The sequence below is a fragment of the Sturnira hondurensis genome, unplaced genomic scaffold (genome assembly GCF_014824575.4).
Source record: "Sturnira hondurensis isolate 20B ecotype Veracruz unplaced genomic scaffold, ASM1482457v3 Scaffold0021143, whole genome shotgun sequence".
In the NCBI taxonomy this organism is placed as follows: Eukaryota; Metazoa; Chordata; class Mammalia; order Chiroptera; family Phyllostomidae; genus Sturnira; species Sturnira hondurensis.
In genome coordinates, this window is record NW_028093774.1 from 17,320,779 (window position 1) to 17,337,341 (window position 16,563).

Here is a 16,563-nt window from a genome sequence, read left to right on the forward strand (position 1 = left end):
GAAAAAGCTCATTTTCTTCCTCACTCCTCAGAGGTTTGATATGGGAGGGAAACACAGGTACCTTTCTAGCCAGTTGAAGTAATAGGCATTAGGCTCATGCTTCTTCCCTCTGTCTTGAAATATGCTACTTCCCTCCCAACTCTGCTCTCTGCTTCTGGGTCCTGTCCTCATCCACTCTGCCACCTGCTGCCAGTCATCTTGATAAAGTGAAAATGGAACCCCAAGTCACCTTAGAGCAAGCACCTGGTGGTGACGTCAAATTCCTTACATGGAAAGTCTGTCTTCATCTGTCTCCATCCTACCCCTCATCTTTGACCACATCCCTACAGGAAAAAGAGTTAATAAAATGGCTAGGGAAAGGCCGTAGTAGTTGATCTGTGCACCCAAGAAATAGACACTTGTACTGGCTACCTGCAAGACACATAACCAGTCACTGTGAAGTGAATTATCTTTCAGGTGAGAAGTAATGTTTAAAGCTATCTCTGCCTTAGTCACGTCTCACAGTTTTTGATGATCGCAAACTGTGCCGAGACTGTCTGAAGCCCTGTCCTCTGCGTATCTATCAGCCAAAAGATACCCGAAATGCCTGCGCCTGGCTCGTTATTCTGAGTCAAAGCAGCCTGACGTGACAGGACCAGCGAACCACTACTGACTTGGGAAGATGCCCCTTCAAACAGCAGGAGAGGCAGTTTCTGCCGTCAATTCCCTGAGATCTCTCGTGGAGGCATTTTAAAGGGTATTCAGGATTAAACCGACAGATTCTCTTCTTCCCCAAGGATGCATTTTTCTTTAGATTACAAAACAGGAAATTAAAGTACTCAACCAGAATCCCCAACAGGAAATATAAATCTCTAGAACACTTTAATGATATTAATGTCACCCAAATGCCTGAAAATACTTTCTTAAAATAAGTTCAGAGAAAATGACATTCTCTCGCCCAAGCATTCAAAAGTCCTGCTCTGAGAGATGACCTCCCTGACCCAGAAAATAATAAATGAAGAACTCAAGTGGCCTTTTTTCCTTTTTATGAGTGCTATCTTCTATCTACAGTGAACGAATTGAAAAGAAACAATCCCTCCATGGCAGCCACTGGGAGAGGCATTCGACCATTTCCAGAAGTAGATTAATGTGCTTGTGGGTAGTCACCGTATGGGATGCTGTCAAACCTCTTTAAGGTTCCCCCCAAACAGAATCACATTCCTGTCTTGCCTTTTTGTCATTTTTTATGCATGGATCTAGGTTTTTCTGCCACTGTTTCTGAAGAACACAGAGTTCAGCCCCCTCCCACAACCGCCGCTGTCCCAGAGGTGTGACAGCTTGAAGACCTCTAAAGAAAAGATACCAAGGGTTACACAGGGCACCTTTCAGTCCAAAGGAGAAATGGGAACAAGAACCTTCTCTACCTTGCAGGTCAGCTTTGGTCAACGCAACTTTGTTAGCAAAAGAACAGAAAAGGTGGAAACAATAACCAGAGGTTAGTGAGAGGTAGAGTAAACCAGGGCAACATTACAGAAATGAAAATACAATCGGCATAACCAACATCACTCAGACAGACAATTGAAATGCTCTACAGGTTCTCCAGAGACAGCACAGACGGGGGATGCACAGACCAGGGAGGAGCAGGCTTTGTCAGAGCCACGTGAGCAGAGCAGGGACAGGAGACACTAGACTGGACAAAGCACAAGCAGTGGTCACAAGAGCCTTCCCCCATTCACACAGCCAACCCCCAGGCATGTGGTCCAGAAAAATGATTCTCCCTCAGTCAGGATAAACATCAAGGAAGAAAGGTAGGGCATGGTTAGACTGAAAGACACATGTGCACAACCAGAAGCCACAAAAATAACTCTGCACATGTAGGAGCTAAGCATGGAAGAGTCACTTGGGAGCAGTCCATGTAACCTCCCAAAAATGCCGCCAAAGGGATGTAGCGCTACAGTTGGGCATTCGCATCAAGGGCATTTGGACGAGGTGAGTTGGTGCTACCAAACAGCTTGATTTGTTGAATTTATAAAAATACAACTCAATCCAAATGGCTGTGGGCAAAAAAGGCACCAAAGCGATGTCCTCTTACTTCGTTTGTGCCAATCCCAAAACGAAGAATGGTGTTTCTGTCAGGTGTTTACCATCTGTGATTGTGGAATTGCATTTGTAGCCAATAAATGCCTCTGTAGCAAAGTTGGCCACCAGAGAGAAAGATATTTACCAGCTGAGTATTGAATCAGGCATTACTGTAAAATTCTGATTTTTTGAATCTGGACTAAAAGTCTTAGCCCAGATTAAGAGGTTGTGAGTCACTGTTAGATTTTGGCCAAGAGTTGTCCAGAAATCACACTTAATCTAAATTATACGCTCTGCATATAAAGTGAAAACCTTGTTCAAAATGTTGTGTTTTTTTCTTAATATAAACAACTGAGAGCCGCGAGTATTGGGTTAACCTGTTTTTAAAATAATTTTGAACTATTTTGGGCTAGATATTGTAGAGAAAGTAATATATTGGCTAATTAAGCATCCCGAAGTGTCATTAGTAATGATATTGACAAGAACCTATGATATATCTCAGCCTATGTACCCCAGATATATGAGGATAAAACATATTTAACATCTCGAAGAGATCCAGGTCTTAGTTCTTAGTAATGACTCATCGCGCCCTACCTGTTTCCTATTGTATGCACGGAAATGATAAATCAAGAAATGAGTCATATTTCCTGTGATCTCCATACTGCCTAACACTCAAAGGTCTTCTTGAGGGCCTCCTACTCTATAAAGAGCTTCAGAATGACAATGACACTTTTTGCAGCATCTCCAAGGTTCTGTGTCCTTGATTTCCTTCCCTGTCATCTTCCACAGCACCCTAAAGAGCTCCTGGGATCTCTTAGAAGGGCTTATTCACAATGGTGCAAATTCCCAATGACAGCAATTTATGCCTTAACCCACTTTTTGGCCATTTTTCCCGGCCACTTAGGCTAATTATCCAAGTCATCTGTGTACAATAAACAAGGACCGTCTTCCCTCAGCACTCATCCTCCACTTCATCCCCCCTGGCAGGGCTGTCATAATGCGTTCCGGGTAACAATCGCAATTATCTCCATGGCAATAGAGTGCAGTGTTATTAGGCCCATGGGACTTGCCATAGATTCAGATGGCAGAGCCGTATTCAGCTTTGAACAGCCACCCATCCTCAGAGGAAGGTCAGGACCCACCATAACGCCTGTGATGAGTCACCCAGAAATGCACGTAGAGGTGTAGGTAGGGATAGGGACATTTTCTCCAGTGTAGTGGATCATTTCTTTTCACTAATGCCCTTTCCGCTTCTCTTAAAATTTTCTTAACTAGGATCCATTTCCCCCCTTATACTACACATTTTAATCCACTTTTATAAAAGTCAGTTTAGACTTCCTTTTCACCAATTCTACAGCTTTATGTCCTTACACTCTGATTTTTATAGTCTATAGAATTGTGCTTCCAATACAGTGCCCATAGGCCCATGTGACCACGGAGCCCTTTAAAGGGGTGAGGTCTGAATTGAAGTGAGTTACTAGTATAAAACACACACTCGACTTTCAAGTCTCAGTGTGAAAAAAGTAAAATGTCTTAACATGCTGAAATGATAAAATTTTGGTTTGAGTTAAATGAAAATAAAATTAAAATTAACTGCTAATTTCTACCTTTTTAAAATGCAGTTATAAGAAAAAATTTTTAAGTTACCCATGTAACTCATTGTATTTCTCCCAGGCACATTGCTGTAGAGTTAAATGGATGATCCCTGTTAAATTTTTAATCCAGAGAACTGATGGCATGATAAAAATCTTTGAGATTTGAAAAGTGCCTTACGCTGTTTAATATGTGCTTTTATAGCAAGGTGTAACTTGCTATGACGAATTATTCCAGGATAATTGGATTTACTGTCATTCCACAATCTTGTAACGTAAGGTACTCAATTTAATTCCCAAATGCTGCACCTAGTTCAGGATTGCTTGCTAACACCCAAAAGGACTAAAAGCAGGGCAATAAGGCAAAAACTCTTGAGTTAATTGAAATTTCGCCTTCCCAGGGGAAGAAAGCAAAGGGGCTGCTTTCAGTGCTTTGTGATTCCCTACCTTCTGACACACACACACACACACATACACACACACACACATACACACACACACACATACACACACACACACCCCACCCCACATCAGGCCTGAAGAGTTTAAGGGCTGTTCCTGGCTAAGGGAAACTGTGAACAATCAGCCTTATTACTAAAGCCTCGTAGGAAAACAGAAACCAGTTCCATACTACAAATAGGCCTGGGGAGCTAATGGGAAGCTTTTACAAAAATATGCTTTAAGGGGGTGAGCAAACCCGGGTGAAAGCTGGTTAAGAACAGAGTGATAAATGAAGCCGAATGCAGGAGATGAATGAACAGGTTTGAGGTACTAAATCAGCGATTTTCAACCCGTGCGTCCCAGTAACTTTTAAAGATGCAGTACCTGACTATTTAGTCAGGGGCACTGACCTCTTTTCCCTTAGAGTGTCAAATAAAACAACGACCACAGCCCACACAACAATAGCCATCTGGTGTGAATGAATCAAAATGATATCTTTTTCTGTCAGATTGGCAAAAAAAATTATTTTGGGTGTGCCACAGAATTTTAGTCATATGGTTATGTGTGCAAAAGGTTGAAAATCACTGTAGTGAATGAAGGAGGGGCACAAGGAGACACAACAGATTGCACAAAGGACCATGAGGCTCAACCAGACAAAAGAACACGCAGATCCTGGTGACAGGCCAGACATCTCTTTGCCTGTTCGGTTAAGTAAGAGTCAGTCACCTTTTCACCCCACCCAAAACCATAGAAAAGGCTGAAAATGTTCACTGCTGCCCTCTGCTGGTTGGAACTAGAGTATTTTTACATACAGTAAAGAGCTGTTGGACTCAAGGAGGAAAACCTGTAAAATTAAGTGAATATCTGAAGAGACAGCAGTGGGTCGCCCATAGAAACAAGCTGAGCATGGTTTGTTGTGCTGCACTGGTGAGCATGCAGTATCTCACCATGAAATGTGTCTCACACAAAATAATATCTGTAAGTAACAATCCTACCATTTACTGAGTACTTACTGCGTATGTACCCAGGCATTCAATGTATATGTCTGATCTATGGATAGTACCTGTTAAGGTAAGTTTTATTGCCCCATTTTACAGGTGAGAATGATGTAGCTCAGAGAGGTTATGTGACTCGTCAATCATTTCACAGCCAACCAGAGCTACTATCTGGACCTAAATCCAAGGCTTTTTAATACCAAAGCCGACCACAGGACACCAAGCTCTGCTTAGCCAAGCCTGACATCTACTGAGTACTCAATAAATGTTAGTTTCCTTCCATTCTCATGGCATTCTGACATCATTTTACAGCCTCCTGCTGTGTCTGCATTAAACAATAAGTCACCATTAGCAACATAAGAAACACTTTGTTAATGGTGACATGCATAAAAGACTCCGGTTCATACCTCCCCGTGTGTTACAGCATAAATAAAAGTTCCCCTTTCAGCCACCCTGGAAGCCAAAACACAAGTCAGGAGAAGCCCAATGTCAGTGCCGAGACAGGTCCTCAATCAACAAGTATGTGACTGGGGAGACATCTGCCAACACACATTCCTGGAGCCTGTGGCACATGCCTTCACATACTCAGTCAGCAGTGACAGGAGGACGCTGATGGCGGTGCGATGTCGGATGGTGAGCGGGATCAGAAAGGACTGGTAAACGGAGGGAGGGGGCACGGGCAGAGGCAGCAGAGAGGCCGGGCGCTTGCAACAAGGCTGCGGCGTAACCAAAACGAAGGCTATACCTTCACAGCCACGCTCGATCTGTCCGCTCCGGTGGAGGGCGTCACTGATGAGGTCCGGCAGGCGCCCGTTCAAGTCCACGGACGCCAGGCAGCCCTGGAAGCCATCCCGGGAGGCCACGAGCTTCGGGAGGTTGCTGTACATGCCTTGGGCCAGACCTGCCATGTAGAGGTCGCCTGGAGAGGAAAGACGGTAGTGAAAGCAAATGGGTCAAGGACGGGAAACCTCATCAACAAAAGCCAATGAACTTGAGACCGTGTATTCAGATCACCGTAACAGCTGGGGAAGAAGAAGAGCATCAACAAAATAGCTGCCAGAGTGTCTACATTGTACAAAGAAGAAAACGAACATTTCTTATGTGTTATATATACACGTAAGAAATTTTACAAACATCATCTCATAAATTTTAATCGCCATATGGAGTCTATCGGGTAGGTATGGTTACCATTTTACAGTAAAGATTAACAACATTTTCAACAAAACCATTTATTGAGTGCATTTTATGTGCCCGATACCAATGAGCAGTACCATGTGAGGGTCTTACAGACATTTTTCTATCAAACTTCCTAAAAGCCCATAAACTTAGTAACAACTACTATGCCTATCTTGGAAGAAAAATGTACAGGAGGTATGCGAGGCAAAAATCTTGTTACCGAAATCACTCAGACAGTAAATAATTCAACTCAGACTCTTTCCTATATTCCTTCCTCTGTGTGAGGGTCTCTCCTCATTTTGACAGTATTTGTATCCTCACTTTTTATTATTGATTTTGGAGAGAGGAAGGGAGAGAGAGATCAATGTTGATGTAAGAGAGAAACATCAATCAGTTGCTTTCTGTACAAGCCCTGACTGGAGATTTGAAACTGCATCCTAGGTATGTGCCTTGATGGGGATTCGAACCTGCAACCTTTTGGTGTACCAGATGATGCTCCAACTAACTGAGCCACCTGGCCTCATTTTTACATTTACTATCTCATCCCCCAATCCCACGGTACACAGAAAAAATGAACCGCTCCTTCAGGAGTGGTCACGTAAAAACAGAATACCTTCGTTGCATCACGGTATAACTCAATGTTGTTAAAGTAGAATATGCATGATACATCAAACATGCAGAGGGCTCAAAGCCTCTAGTTTGCCACTGGAAATAGTCTCTCAATTGTAAGACACGCTCTAGCAAGAATACACTCCTTTGCAACATTTACCTTTCAAATCCAGATTTTTGGCACCATTGATAACCTGAGTGACCACCTTAGTGTCCACTTTCAGGCTGTGAGTGTTACTGTTGTCCCGGGTGATGACGACATTGTGCCACTGGTTGTCATTCAGGGGGCGGTCACTGTTGCCTTTGATCACGTTGGGGCCATTTCCAAGGTCAAACACGTAGTGGATGTACCTAGGAGGGAAAACAACCACCCAATGACTTGAGATTCCCTGAGGCCATTTAATGGCAATGTGTGGATAATGACATCTGGGTCTTCCAATGGCATCACACGGGATTAATTAAAGCTTGAGTTAGGATGCAAGAAGAGTCGGATCCTCCCCTGTCAGACTTCACTTTAATTTCATACTCACAGAGTCTACTCCTTTAACACTACCTAGCAAAAGTCAGAGCCAGGAAAGTGGAGGTGGTACACTCCCCAACAATAGGGGGCCACACTTGCTATCACAGTGAATCGTGGGTCTGTCATTCAGGTTTTGTTCTGGCTTTTGCTTTTTTTTTTCTACTATTTTCCAGCACATGGTAGTGAAATGTCTTGAAGATAGAATAGATTTTTCAAATTTGCATTTGCAGACTCATGGTAGTACTAAAAATATCTATACTTCACTTCTTCCTATAAATTTAGTGGTTACAGATAGTACTGCTGACCCAGGGGTAGATGCTATGTCCCACACTCCTCTCCTGCAACATAAGGGTTTTTTCCCATGGGTTTAAAGGCTACATTTCATAGCAAAACATCTGACAGCACTGGGTTAACAGACATTACATAAACTTAGTCTCTCCCTTCCAGCCCTAATCATTACATAAATATTTGTAATCAATGAGGATGAGAGTCCATATCACAAATAGAGGCTAAAGAGAAAAATGGACACTTCATGTCCATATTTTGTTCAAAGCTTGAGCTGAGCTATCTGCTATAAACTACATGTCCCCTCCCACTTACCCTTTGACTAGTTCAACTGCAATGAAGTCATTGCCATCACCACTATTGAAGAGAATAAAACCATCAGCTGAGGTGGTCTTGAACTGGAAGAAGAGGTGCATGGAGGTGTAGGCCTGCAGGGTGGCCAGGCTCAGGTAGCTGCTTTTGGTCTTGAAGGTGACAGGGTCAGCGATGATATTTCTCAGTCCAAAACGCGCCTTCAGTTCACAGTAGTCAATGTCGCCATTTTTGCACAAGTCAATGTAGAGCAGGCCATTGAACATGAGGCTCTGCAAGTGGCCGATGAAACTAGAGGGCACAACGGAGATGTAACGTTTCTCGGTCATGATGCCAGTTTCAATATTGTGGAATTCCAAGCGGGTGTGATCTCCCAGCATCGTACCTGTGAAGATAACGAAGGAGGTGGCACCAAGAAAAGTTATCATTTTTTGCCGCAGCACCTTTATTATATCTTTTAGATCTGATTGCCCACCCCCCACACGCAAAATATTCGGTTTTCTTGAGCCAATTCCAGAAAACAAAATATTCAATGTTGACGTGGCCTCAGTAGGGGAGCTGGTTTCTGGCCCAATTCAAGTCACATAGCCTGTGTCCCATGTTCTCATCCAGCTGCTCAGCTGTCCCATCATGTAGGAGAAAGTATGAGAACATGGGTAACTCAAGTTACCAGATTAAACTATGTTTTCTCCATTCAGAAAAATAACTGGTCACTGGTATACACTATAAAAAGAGAAGCCTTTTCCCCCAACCCTTGTAAACACACAACAAACAAGCCTTAGGTATTCACTACCAAATGTTTCTTGGTGTAATAATTCACCACCTAATGATTCGGTACCTAGTAGAGTTATGCACCACATAACGATGTTTTTGGTCAACAACAGACCGCATATGCAACAGTGGTCCCATAAAATTACAATGGCACTAACATTCCTAACACCTAGTGATATTGTAGCTGTAGTGACGTCACAGAACGATGCATTGCTCACGCGATCGTGGGGTGCTGCCGTAAACAGACCTCCTGCACTGCCAGTCACATGAAAGTAGAGCACATGCCATCACATACAGGACCCAATATTGGACACTGGATAATGATAATGAACAACTATGTTGCCAGTTTACGTATTTACCATACTAGAATGTCATCATTATTCCGGCAGGTGCTCTTCCCGCTTACGAAAGTTGGCCACATTCCACTGGCAGCAGCCTCATACCACTTGGGTTCACTGCATGTCTTGACAGCATCATTTTCTCTTGTGCTGGATTTAACCCTGAGTTGTCTGGTGCAGGAGCATGTTACACAGGCATGGAGCCCGGCAGCAACAGGCTACAGCAGACAACCTGCATGCGTAGTCAACTACACCATCCGGGCCTCTGTCAGCACGCTCCTCGGTGTTCTCACAACGAGACTGCTTAAGAAGACATCTTTAGACTGGATCCCTGTTGTTAAAAGGGCATGACGGTACTTTTGGAGAAAGTTACTTTTATTTTCCCAGCAACTGTTGCTCTTTCTGATGACACTTGATTTCCTTTGGGGAAGCTACCCTCCCCACTTCACTCCTACACCATCTGGGCTGAATGAAGCTGACCTCATCCTAGCTCCTGAAGTAACCAAACCACTTCGACTGAGCCCCTCAACGTATTTTCCTCCCCAGCCTTGGAGTAAAACCTAAGGACTAAGAAGCAGTCTTTAAACTCTAGCTTGCAGCTGAATCACCTGGAGGGACTGTTAAAACACAATTCGTTGGTGCCCTCCCTCTAGAGTTTCTGTTTCAAAAGTCTGGGGGAGGCCTGAGAATTTGCATTTCTACCAAGTTCTGAGTTGATGCTCATGTGGCTGAGCTAGAAACCACCCTCGGAACCACTGCGCTGGCAACAGCCCCAGCTGGCCCAGTGGTGGTCGGCGGCAGGGTTTTGCTGGAACGCTTACGAAGGCGGTGTCTTTGCAAAGAAGGCTTGCGGAAGGGGCGAGGAGAAAGCCTTGAGAGGCCATGTGGTGACCAGAGGGATGGGGCTCGCCGAGGAGACAGGGAACCCAGAAAACAGCCATGGCATGGAGAAGCACAGCTGCTCTAGGGCGATGTCATGTGAAGATCGGGATCCAGCCACTTACCTCTGGACTAGAATTAAACGTTGTGCTGTAACCAACTGAGTTGAGCTTCTAACATTTGTAAGTGAACGACCTCCACCTGATACAAACTAGTAGACCGTTCCTCACCTAGTTTACCCGAAAGTGGTGAGAGGCTGAAGCAGCCATAATGAGGAAGGCTTGAAAAAGATACAAAGAGTCTGGACGTTTTAGCCATAAAGTCAATGAGAACATCATTAGTGTGGCCAGCGTGGATGGTGGCTCCCTCAGCATTCACACACAGACGAGTCCTTGACATTCAACCAGTCATGCCCTAATGTCCCAGCCTTTTAAAGGGAAGGGAAAGGGGGTTCCCTCTGCCCGCCCTATCCCATCTTTCCCGGGAAAGAAACTCCACCGGCAAGACACTCCTGGCACCACTTTCCCCCTCCCTCCACCTTTGACAACTTTCCTGAGGAACAAGAGTGACATCATCTGAAAGATTAAGGATAATCTACAAAGAAAAACTTGCTCTGTGCATAGCCCAGCCCCTGGCCCTTCCTGTTTCCCTTTAGGGGAGCAAGCTGCCTTCAGAAGACACCCCCCCCCCCACTCACCCACAGCCTGGGTGTTAGAGGAGCAAGCCCCCTTCAGGGGAGGGCACCCGCCCCAGTCCTGACTTGGGGCTCCAGTGGGCAGTTCCACCCAGTTCTGAGGTTCAGCAGACGTGGGCCACATTTTTAAATAGCAGTGTTACCATTCATCACAATCATGTGTGATTTCTACCTGCCTCACATTTTCTCCTCTATTGGCGCAGAACGCCGGTGGCAATAAAGAGGGGGTTACATTTTCTTGGGTCCCTTTAACTTCAACATCTGGAAGGTTCGAGCACATCACACTCGCAGATGCTCAAGATTAATTTCATCTCTGTGGGCGCATGCTCGAGATTCAAACAATCCCTAATTCAAACAACCCCTCATGTGCACGAAAATCAGCTTTGAATTTTATGAGCGTCTGTGTGGTATTTTGACAACTAGTTACAAATCATTCTCTTAATATAAGCAAAAATAAAATAATGATGTGGGTTAACTAAATATAAAATTCTAATAGACCCCAAACCAAATGCAACATAAATCTGCTAACAATTGAATAACTAGGAGAAAGAATTGCCGTATAAAATTGCACAGTATTGAAAACTGGACAGGTCATGAAAATGCAAAGTAGCCTAACATAAACTCCTATACTCTAAAACAACAGCATGATGAAAATAAATATCCAAGGTCAGGTTGGCTATCACTGTTCAGATCAGGGCTGGGGGCAGGAGCTGGAGAACGATGGGGAAGGGAAATCGTAGCATATCTCCAGGAGGACACAGGAGCTGACCCATGATGACGCTGGGAGTCATTCTAAGTTTTATTTCACAACAGTCAAGCAAAACAGCAGTGAGAGCCAAGAAGTCATAATGGGGCGATCACTGAAAAACTGGGGTTCCAAAAGGAACCTGCAGAGTGCATCTTAAAGTCAGCTGGGAGCTTTTAGAAAAATTATGGAGGAACTGACCTCCAGAATTGGGGGGTTAGAAAATTCTCACAAGAATATAGATTTCATAAAGCCAGAAAATCATGTAAAGTAAGAAAGTCATGTAAAAATTACATTAAAATCATGTAAGATTGAGGTAGAAGAGAGATTGAAAAAGGCCTTGGATAAACAGTAGAAAGTAAACTAAATGCCTAGCCAAGGGCAGGGACTAATACAGGGTTCGGGACAACAGAGAGCAGCTCCCACCAAAAATTGGTGAGCAGCGGGGAGAAGGCAATATGGAACCACATTAGAAAAGAAATGGACTTCTCCATGTGCTAAAGAAACTCACTTTGCTTTGGGTGCAGGCTCCCCAAAATGCATGTCTTTTCACCCAGAGAAAGCACTGAAGAGATTCGCTAAAGTTTCAAATGTGTACCAAACGATGCATTGCATATTTTCAAAACTCGGTGTTGGTCCTGACCAGTGTGGCTCAGTTGCTTGGGCATCGTCCCCCTAAAAGGCCTCCGGGTTGATTCCCAGTCAGGGCACACGCCTGGGTTGCAGATTCGGTCCCTGGTCGGGTGCACGCAAGAAGCAACCAATTGATGTTTCTCTCTCACATCCATGTTTCTCTCCCTCTTTTTCTCCCTCCCTTCCTCTGTCTCTAGAAAAATAAATATAATCTTTTTAAAAAATCTGTATACTACCTAATCAGTATTAATACCAGGAACCTTCACATTTATTTTCTCTGAATGCCATCTGCAGAACCCTTCCATTTAAGGGTAGAACACGGGCATACTTCACAGCAGCTGCTTTCAAACTGCAGGGCAAAGAGGAGAGTAACTGAGGAAGATAACAAGGGAAAACCAACACTACCGAATATTCCCTAGCCGGGCACTGTGCTGGGCACCTTGTCACCACCATCAACATCCAGATGAAGATAAAACTGTCGGGAGGTAGCACAGTCTAGCTTTAGAGGTGTGGACACTTAGCTTAGAGAGGTCAAGCAATGGGATCAAAGTTCACACAGGTGGTAAATTGTATACCCCCCACATTGAACTCTGCTGTGTTTAATTCCAAAGTTAATGCCTTAACTTGTATACCACCCTCTCTTTGGAGAAAAGGCTTGACTGGTTCCTTACATTGTTGCCCAAGAAAAGCTGCAGGTGGAGAGTAACTGGTAAAAAGTCTGTACAGAAGCTGCTGTGAGGAGTTCACGCTGCTCATGGCCAAGAATCATGTCATTCCATCTAACTCACAGGTAATATATGCAGCACCTCCCCCAGAACTGCTGCGTGGCCTGGGCCCCTCTGCACACCTTCACAGTCATGCTTCACTGATGGCCAGTGAGCAGTTTAGAGACCAGCCCTCAGAATGATGCAGTTTGTGGAGAACATAAACCATGGGAAACCGGGCCAAGTTCCAGCTGAAACTTCCCATGAGACATTAACCTACAATGGATGAGCATGTAGGCTCTGAGGTTAGACTGTCTGGGTTAGCGCATTCTTCCATGCCTCAGTTTCCCCTCTGCCAAATAGGTGTGATGCTGTCAGGATCAAATGTGTCAGCACGTGGATGGTGCTGTGAATAGGGCCTCGTGCTCAAACTGTGAACTATTACTAATTATGCAGCATTCACACTCTGTCCTTTCTCTGACCTACATGAATTTTCTGGTTATTTCACGACCTGTTTTCTCTCTCTCGTTACAGCACAAGATCTCTCTGAGTAGGGACCACTGCCCACCTCCTCAGGATGCCCTATAGCAGGAGGCCTTAAGCACAGCAAGCAGCCCTGACATCTGGGAAGGGGGTTGCTTCCAGGCATCTGCTTTGAAGTCAAAGCTTGGATCACCACCATTTCTGCACATGAGATTCCTAGCCAACACCAAACACTTAGCAGAAATAATGGAAACGGCTTTGTAGAGGCCACTGGGCTTCCCCATGGCTCTCGGACACGGAGAGAGAAGTTAAGAAAAGGAAGGTGCCTCAAGTCTCAGTAAAGGATGCAGGGTTTGCCCACAGTCCTCCACCCCTCCCATAGCCCTTTCTGCACAGCACCAGCATTTTCTGTGTGTACGTGCTGTAAAACGCTTTAACAAAAAACAACTTCAGGGACCAACGACATAGGCAAACACTGCCTACTTCACTATTTATGGTTGGCGATATGTATTAGCAGAGTAAAGGCTCCTAAGAAGTCTTAAAATAAAGAAATCCACTCCATGTTGTTTAACCTGACATTTTCTAAACCTATCTCACATATTTTGTTAACACAAGGTACAAGTTTTCCGTGGAAAACTTGGACAATGACTCCTCACAGCTGGGCCATGTGGGATGAGAGAGGAAGACGGAGAAGTTCTCCTGGATTGGAGCAGGCAGAAAGGGTGAATTTTTCACCATCTAGAAGCTCTAGGTGGTGTGAGTGGCTCACGTGGCATTGGACCCCAATCCTGAGGAGCATAACCCAAGAGAGGTATCTTCTTAATTTATTCTTGATACTGGAAGTCCAGCTCAATCAATCAATCAATCAATATTTATTAACTGCCAGCTGAACTTAATACATTTCCAGGAATACACTATATTATAATAAATAAAAGCCACCAGGCTGAGGAATATTTATCTGATTGCTTTTGATTTCTTATGAGTCTGAACTATTCTTTGCATCATTTCTACAAACTAGCTGAAAATTTGACACCCTGGGGGACCTTAAACAGCATGAAAGGGATTACTAAATAAGCCAATAAGACACTACTTAATAATGTGAGGACTGAGTGGCATTTTCATTTCATTGCCTGATTTTATGACTTCTGTGAGCTAAAATTAAAATTCCCAAACCCCTTATCACTGTAAAAAGCAATCCAAGGCTATAGCTCATAAGCAAAATGGCTCTTTTCTTCTCCCAAATTTCTTTATCCTCACGGCTGTTTTTTCCATCAACAGCAACGTAGGGGGTAAGGTGGAAGATGAAAGAGCTTGATTAATTCCAAATATCAAATTACTGGATGGCTTGGACACGCCATGGTTTAGTCCTGCTTTCAAATTATTCCTGGGAAGAGAAAGCACACTTTATAATTACCTCTACTCTAAAGTTTCTGTAAAAGTATAATAACTGAGGGAGGTAATACCAATTACTGTATCCTTAGTTCTGCCACTCCTCATGAACGAAGCTTTCAGAGCATGTAATTTCTCTCGGAAAGAAAAGGGACTCACCGTTTAACAGGGAGAGATTGGGCTGAGGTCGCCATCTAGTGGCTACTATTCAAAACACACTGTAAATAGCATTACTTTGGGCTTTCCTGGGCTAATTCCAGAGTTAGCCAGGCTCCTGAGTCTGAGCTGCCGCCGCAGGCTTCTGTCTGTACCAACACTTCATGGGGTGTTCTTGAATAATTAACCAAGGTTGGCTGTGAGTTCTAAACCAACCATCTTTACATCTCTTTGCTTGCATTCATTACATAAGGCTAAATTAACCTTCAGGCCTATAGGACAGTAACCACACCTCCCACTAGGAAGTTAGGTCTATGGACATTGGGAAGGTTTGGGACAGTTGTTGTGGCTCTGTCTTCATCTCCAGGGGAAGGAGAGTGGGTCTCATAGTCTACCAACTGCATTGTATTCCCCACTCACCCACATCCATCCCGTAATGTCATCCCTACTTTGTAAGGCAAGTAGTCATTTTCTTATGAGGGATTATCACGCCCAGCAAGCAGCTTGATCAGAGGAAATCACACAGACACAAATTGGGAGCTTTATTGCACAGCTCCCTCTAAGTTTCGTGCTCTCCTTATGCAAAATGAGAATAAGAACACTAACCTCGGAAGGCAACTTACAGAATTACAGATGAGAAGGGCTGATATGTGTAAGAGAGCTAACTTCATCTTCAGGGACTGCTGGGCCCTGGGTATATGCCTCACGCTCTTCCTGCACACATGCCCCTTCTCTGCACACACACGTTGCCGCACACAAATGTGACACGCTACTACAATTACTGACTCCAGAAGACCACCCCCCAGAAGCTCAAACTTGTTAATATAAAATTATAGAACCAATCATGCAGAAATGTATATGGGAAAAGGTCTAAGCAATAATAGTATTTCCAGGTCAACAATGAAGAAGTGAGTAAAAAGCAGATTAGTGTATCTATCCCACAGGCATAAAGCGTCTGGTGCATTTTAGTGACAATGACTGTATTGAATCCCAGGCCTCCTGATTCCAATCTGGCTATCCCATTCACAGAAATGGCATAGGCCACTGCCTTCATCTGACAAAGCCCAGAAATGCGGACGTGACCTTCCCGCACCCTGTGGAGAATTGACATCTGAGCCCAGGGCTCTAATAACTGCCCATCAGCTCTCTCCTGATGCCAGTCGTGTTCCATATAACACCCCTGCTACCCCAGTTTTCTTTGCTCGTGTGCACAAGAATCCTGGATAGCAGCTGGACACGGCTGTGGGACAGGAGAGCGTGCAGATTTATTAAGATGCACTTGAAGGACACCCCTCTTCTCCCTAGACCTCATTGATTACACTCGCCCTTCAAATTCTGTGTGGCGATCTGCCTTCATAAACCACTCCTGCTATCTCCAGCCCCAACCACTAACTTCCTCTTCTCATGGACAGTTATAACCTCACCCACCCAAATCAGAAGCTCATCATATTCCTTGTCTTATTTGCAAATACCAGAGTCCCATCTAATCTGCTAGATTGGGTCACTGAGGAAACCAGTGATATCTTGTCCTCCTTTTCACGTTTTACGATCCTGTAGCACACTGCTGACTTAGAGAGCAGCCTCTCAAGAAACGCATACTGTTTGTGTGAGGCTCTGAAGGTCCCTTAAACATGTGTGGGCTCATTCATTACGAAGTCACTATCCCACAATGAATGAATTGTATATTCACTACCCTCCGGGAATGCAAATTCCACCAGGCCGAACACTTACCCTGGTTTTGTCCGCCACCATATTCTCAGCGCCCTCTAAAGCAGTGCTTGGC

General features: G+C 44.3%; 1 protein-coding gene across 1 annotated transcript in view; it reads right to left on the reverse strand.

Moving 5' to 3' along the window:
• The window catches only part of NRXN3 (neurexin 3), a 1,509,805-nt gene that overhangs the window by 781,898 nt on the left and 711,344 nt on the right, over positions 1-16,563 (reverse strand). The window contains exons 14-17 of the mRNA XM_037031267.1: positions 7,992-8,373; positions 7,032-7,222; positions 5,832-6,005; positions 1,404-1,430 (exon numbers count right to left, since the gene is read on the reverse strand). Coding sequence (XP_036887162.1) covers positions 1,404-1,430; positions 5,832-6,005; positions 7,032-7,222; positions 7,992-8,373 — 774 coding nt within the window. The remainder of the gene's footprint in view (positions 1-1,403; positions 1,431-5,831; positions 6,006-7,031; positions 7,223-7,991; positions 8,374-16,563) is intronic.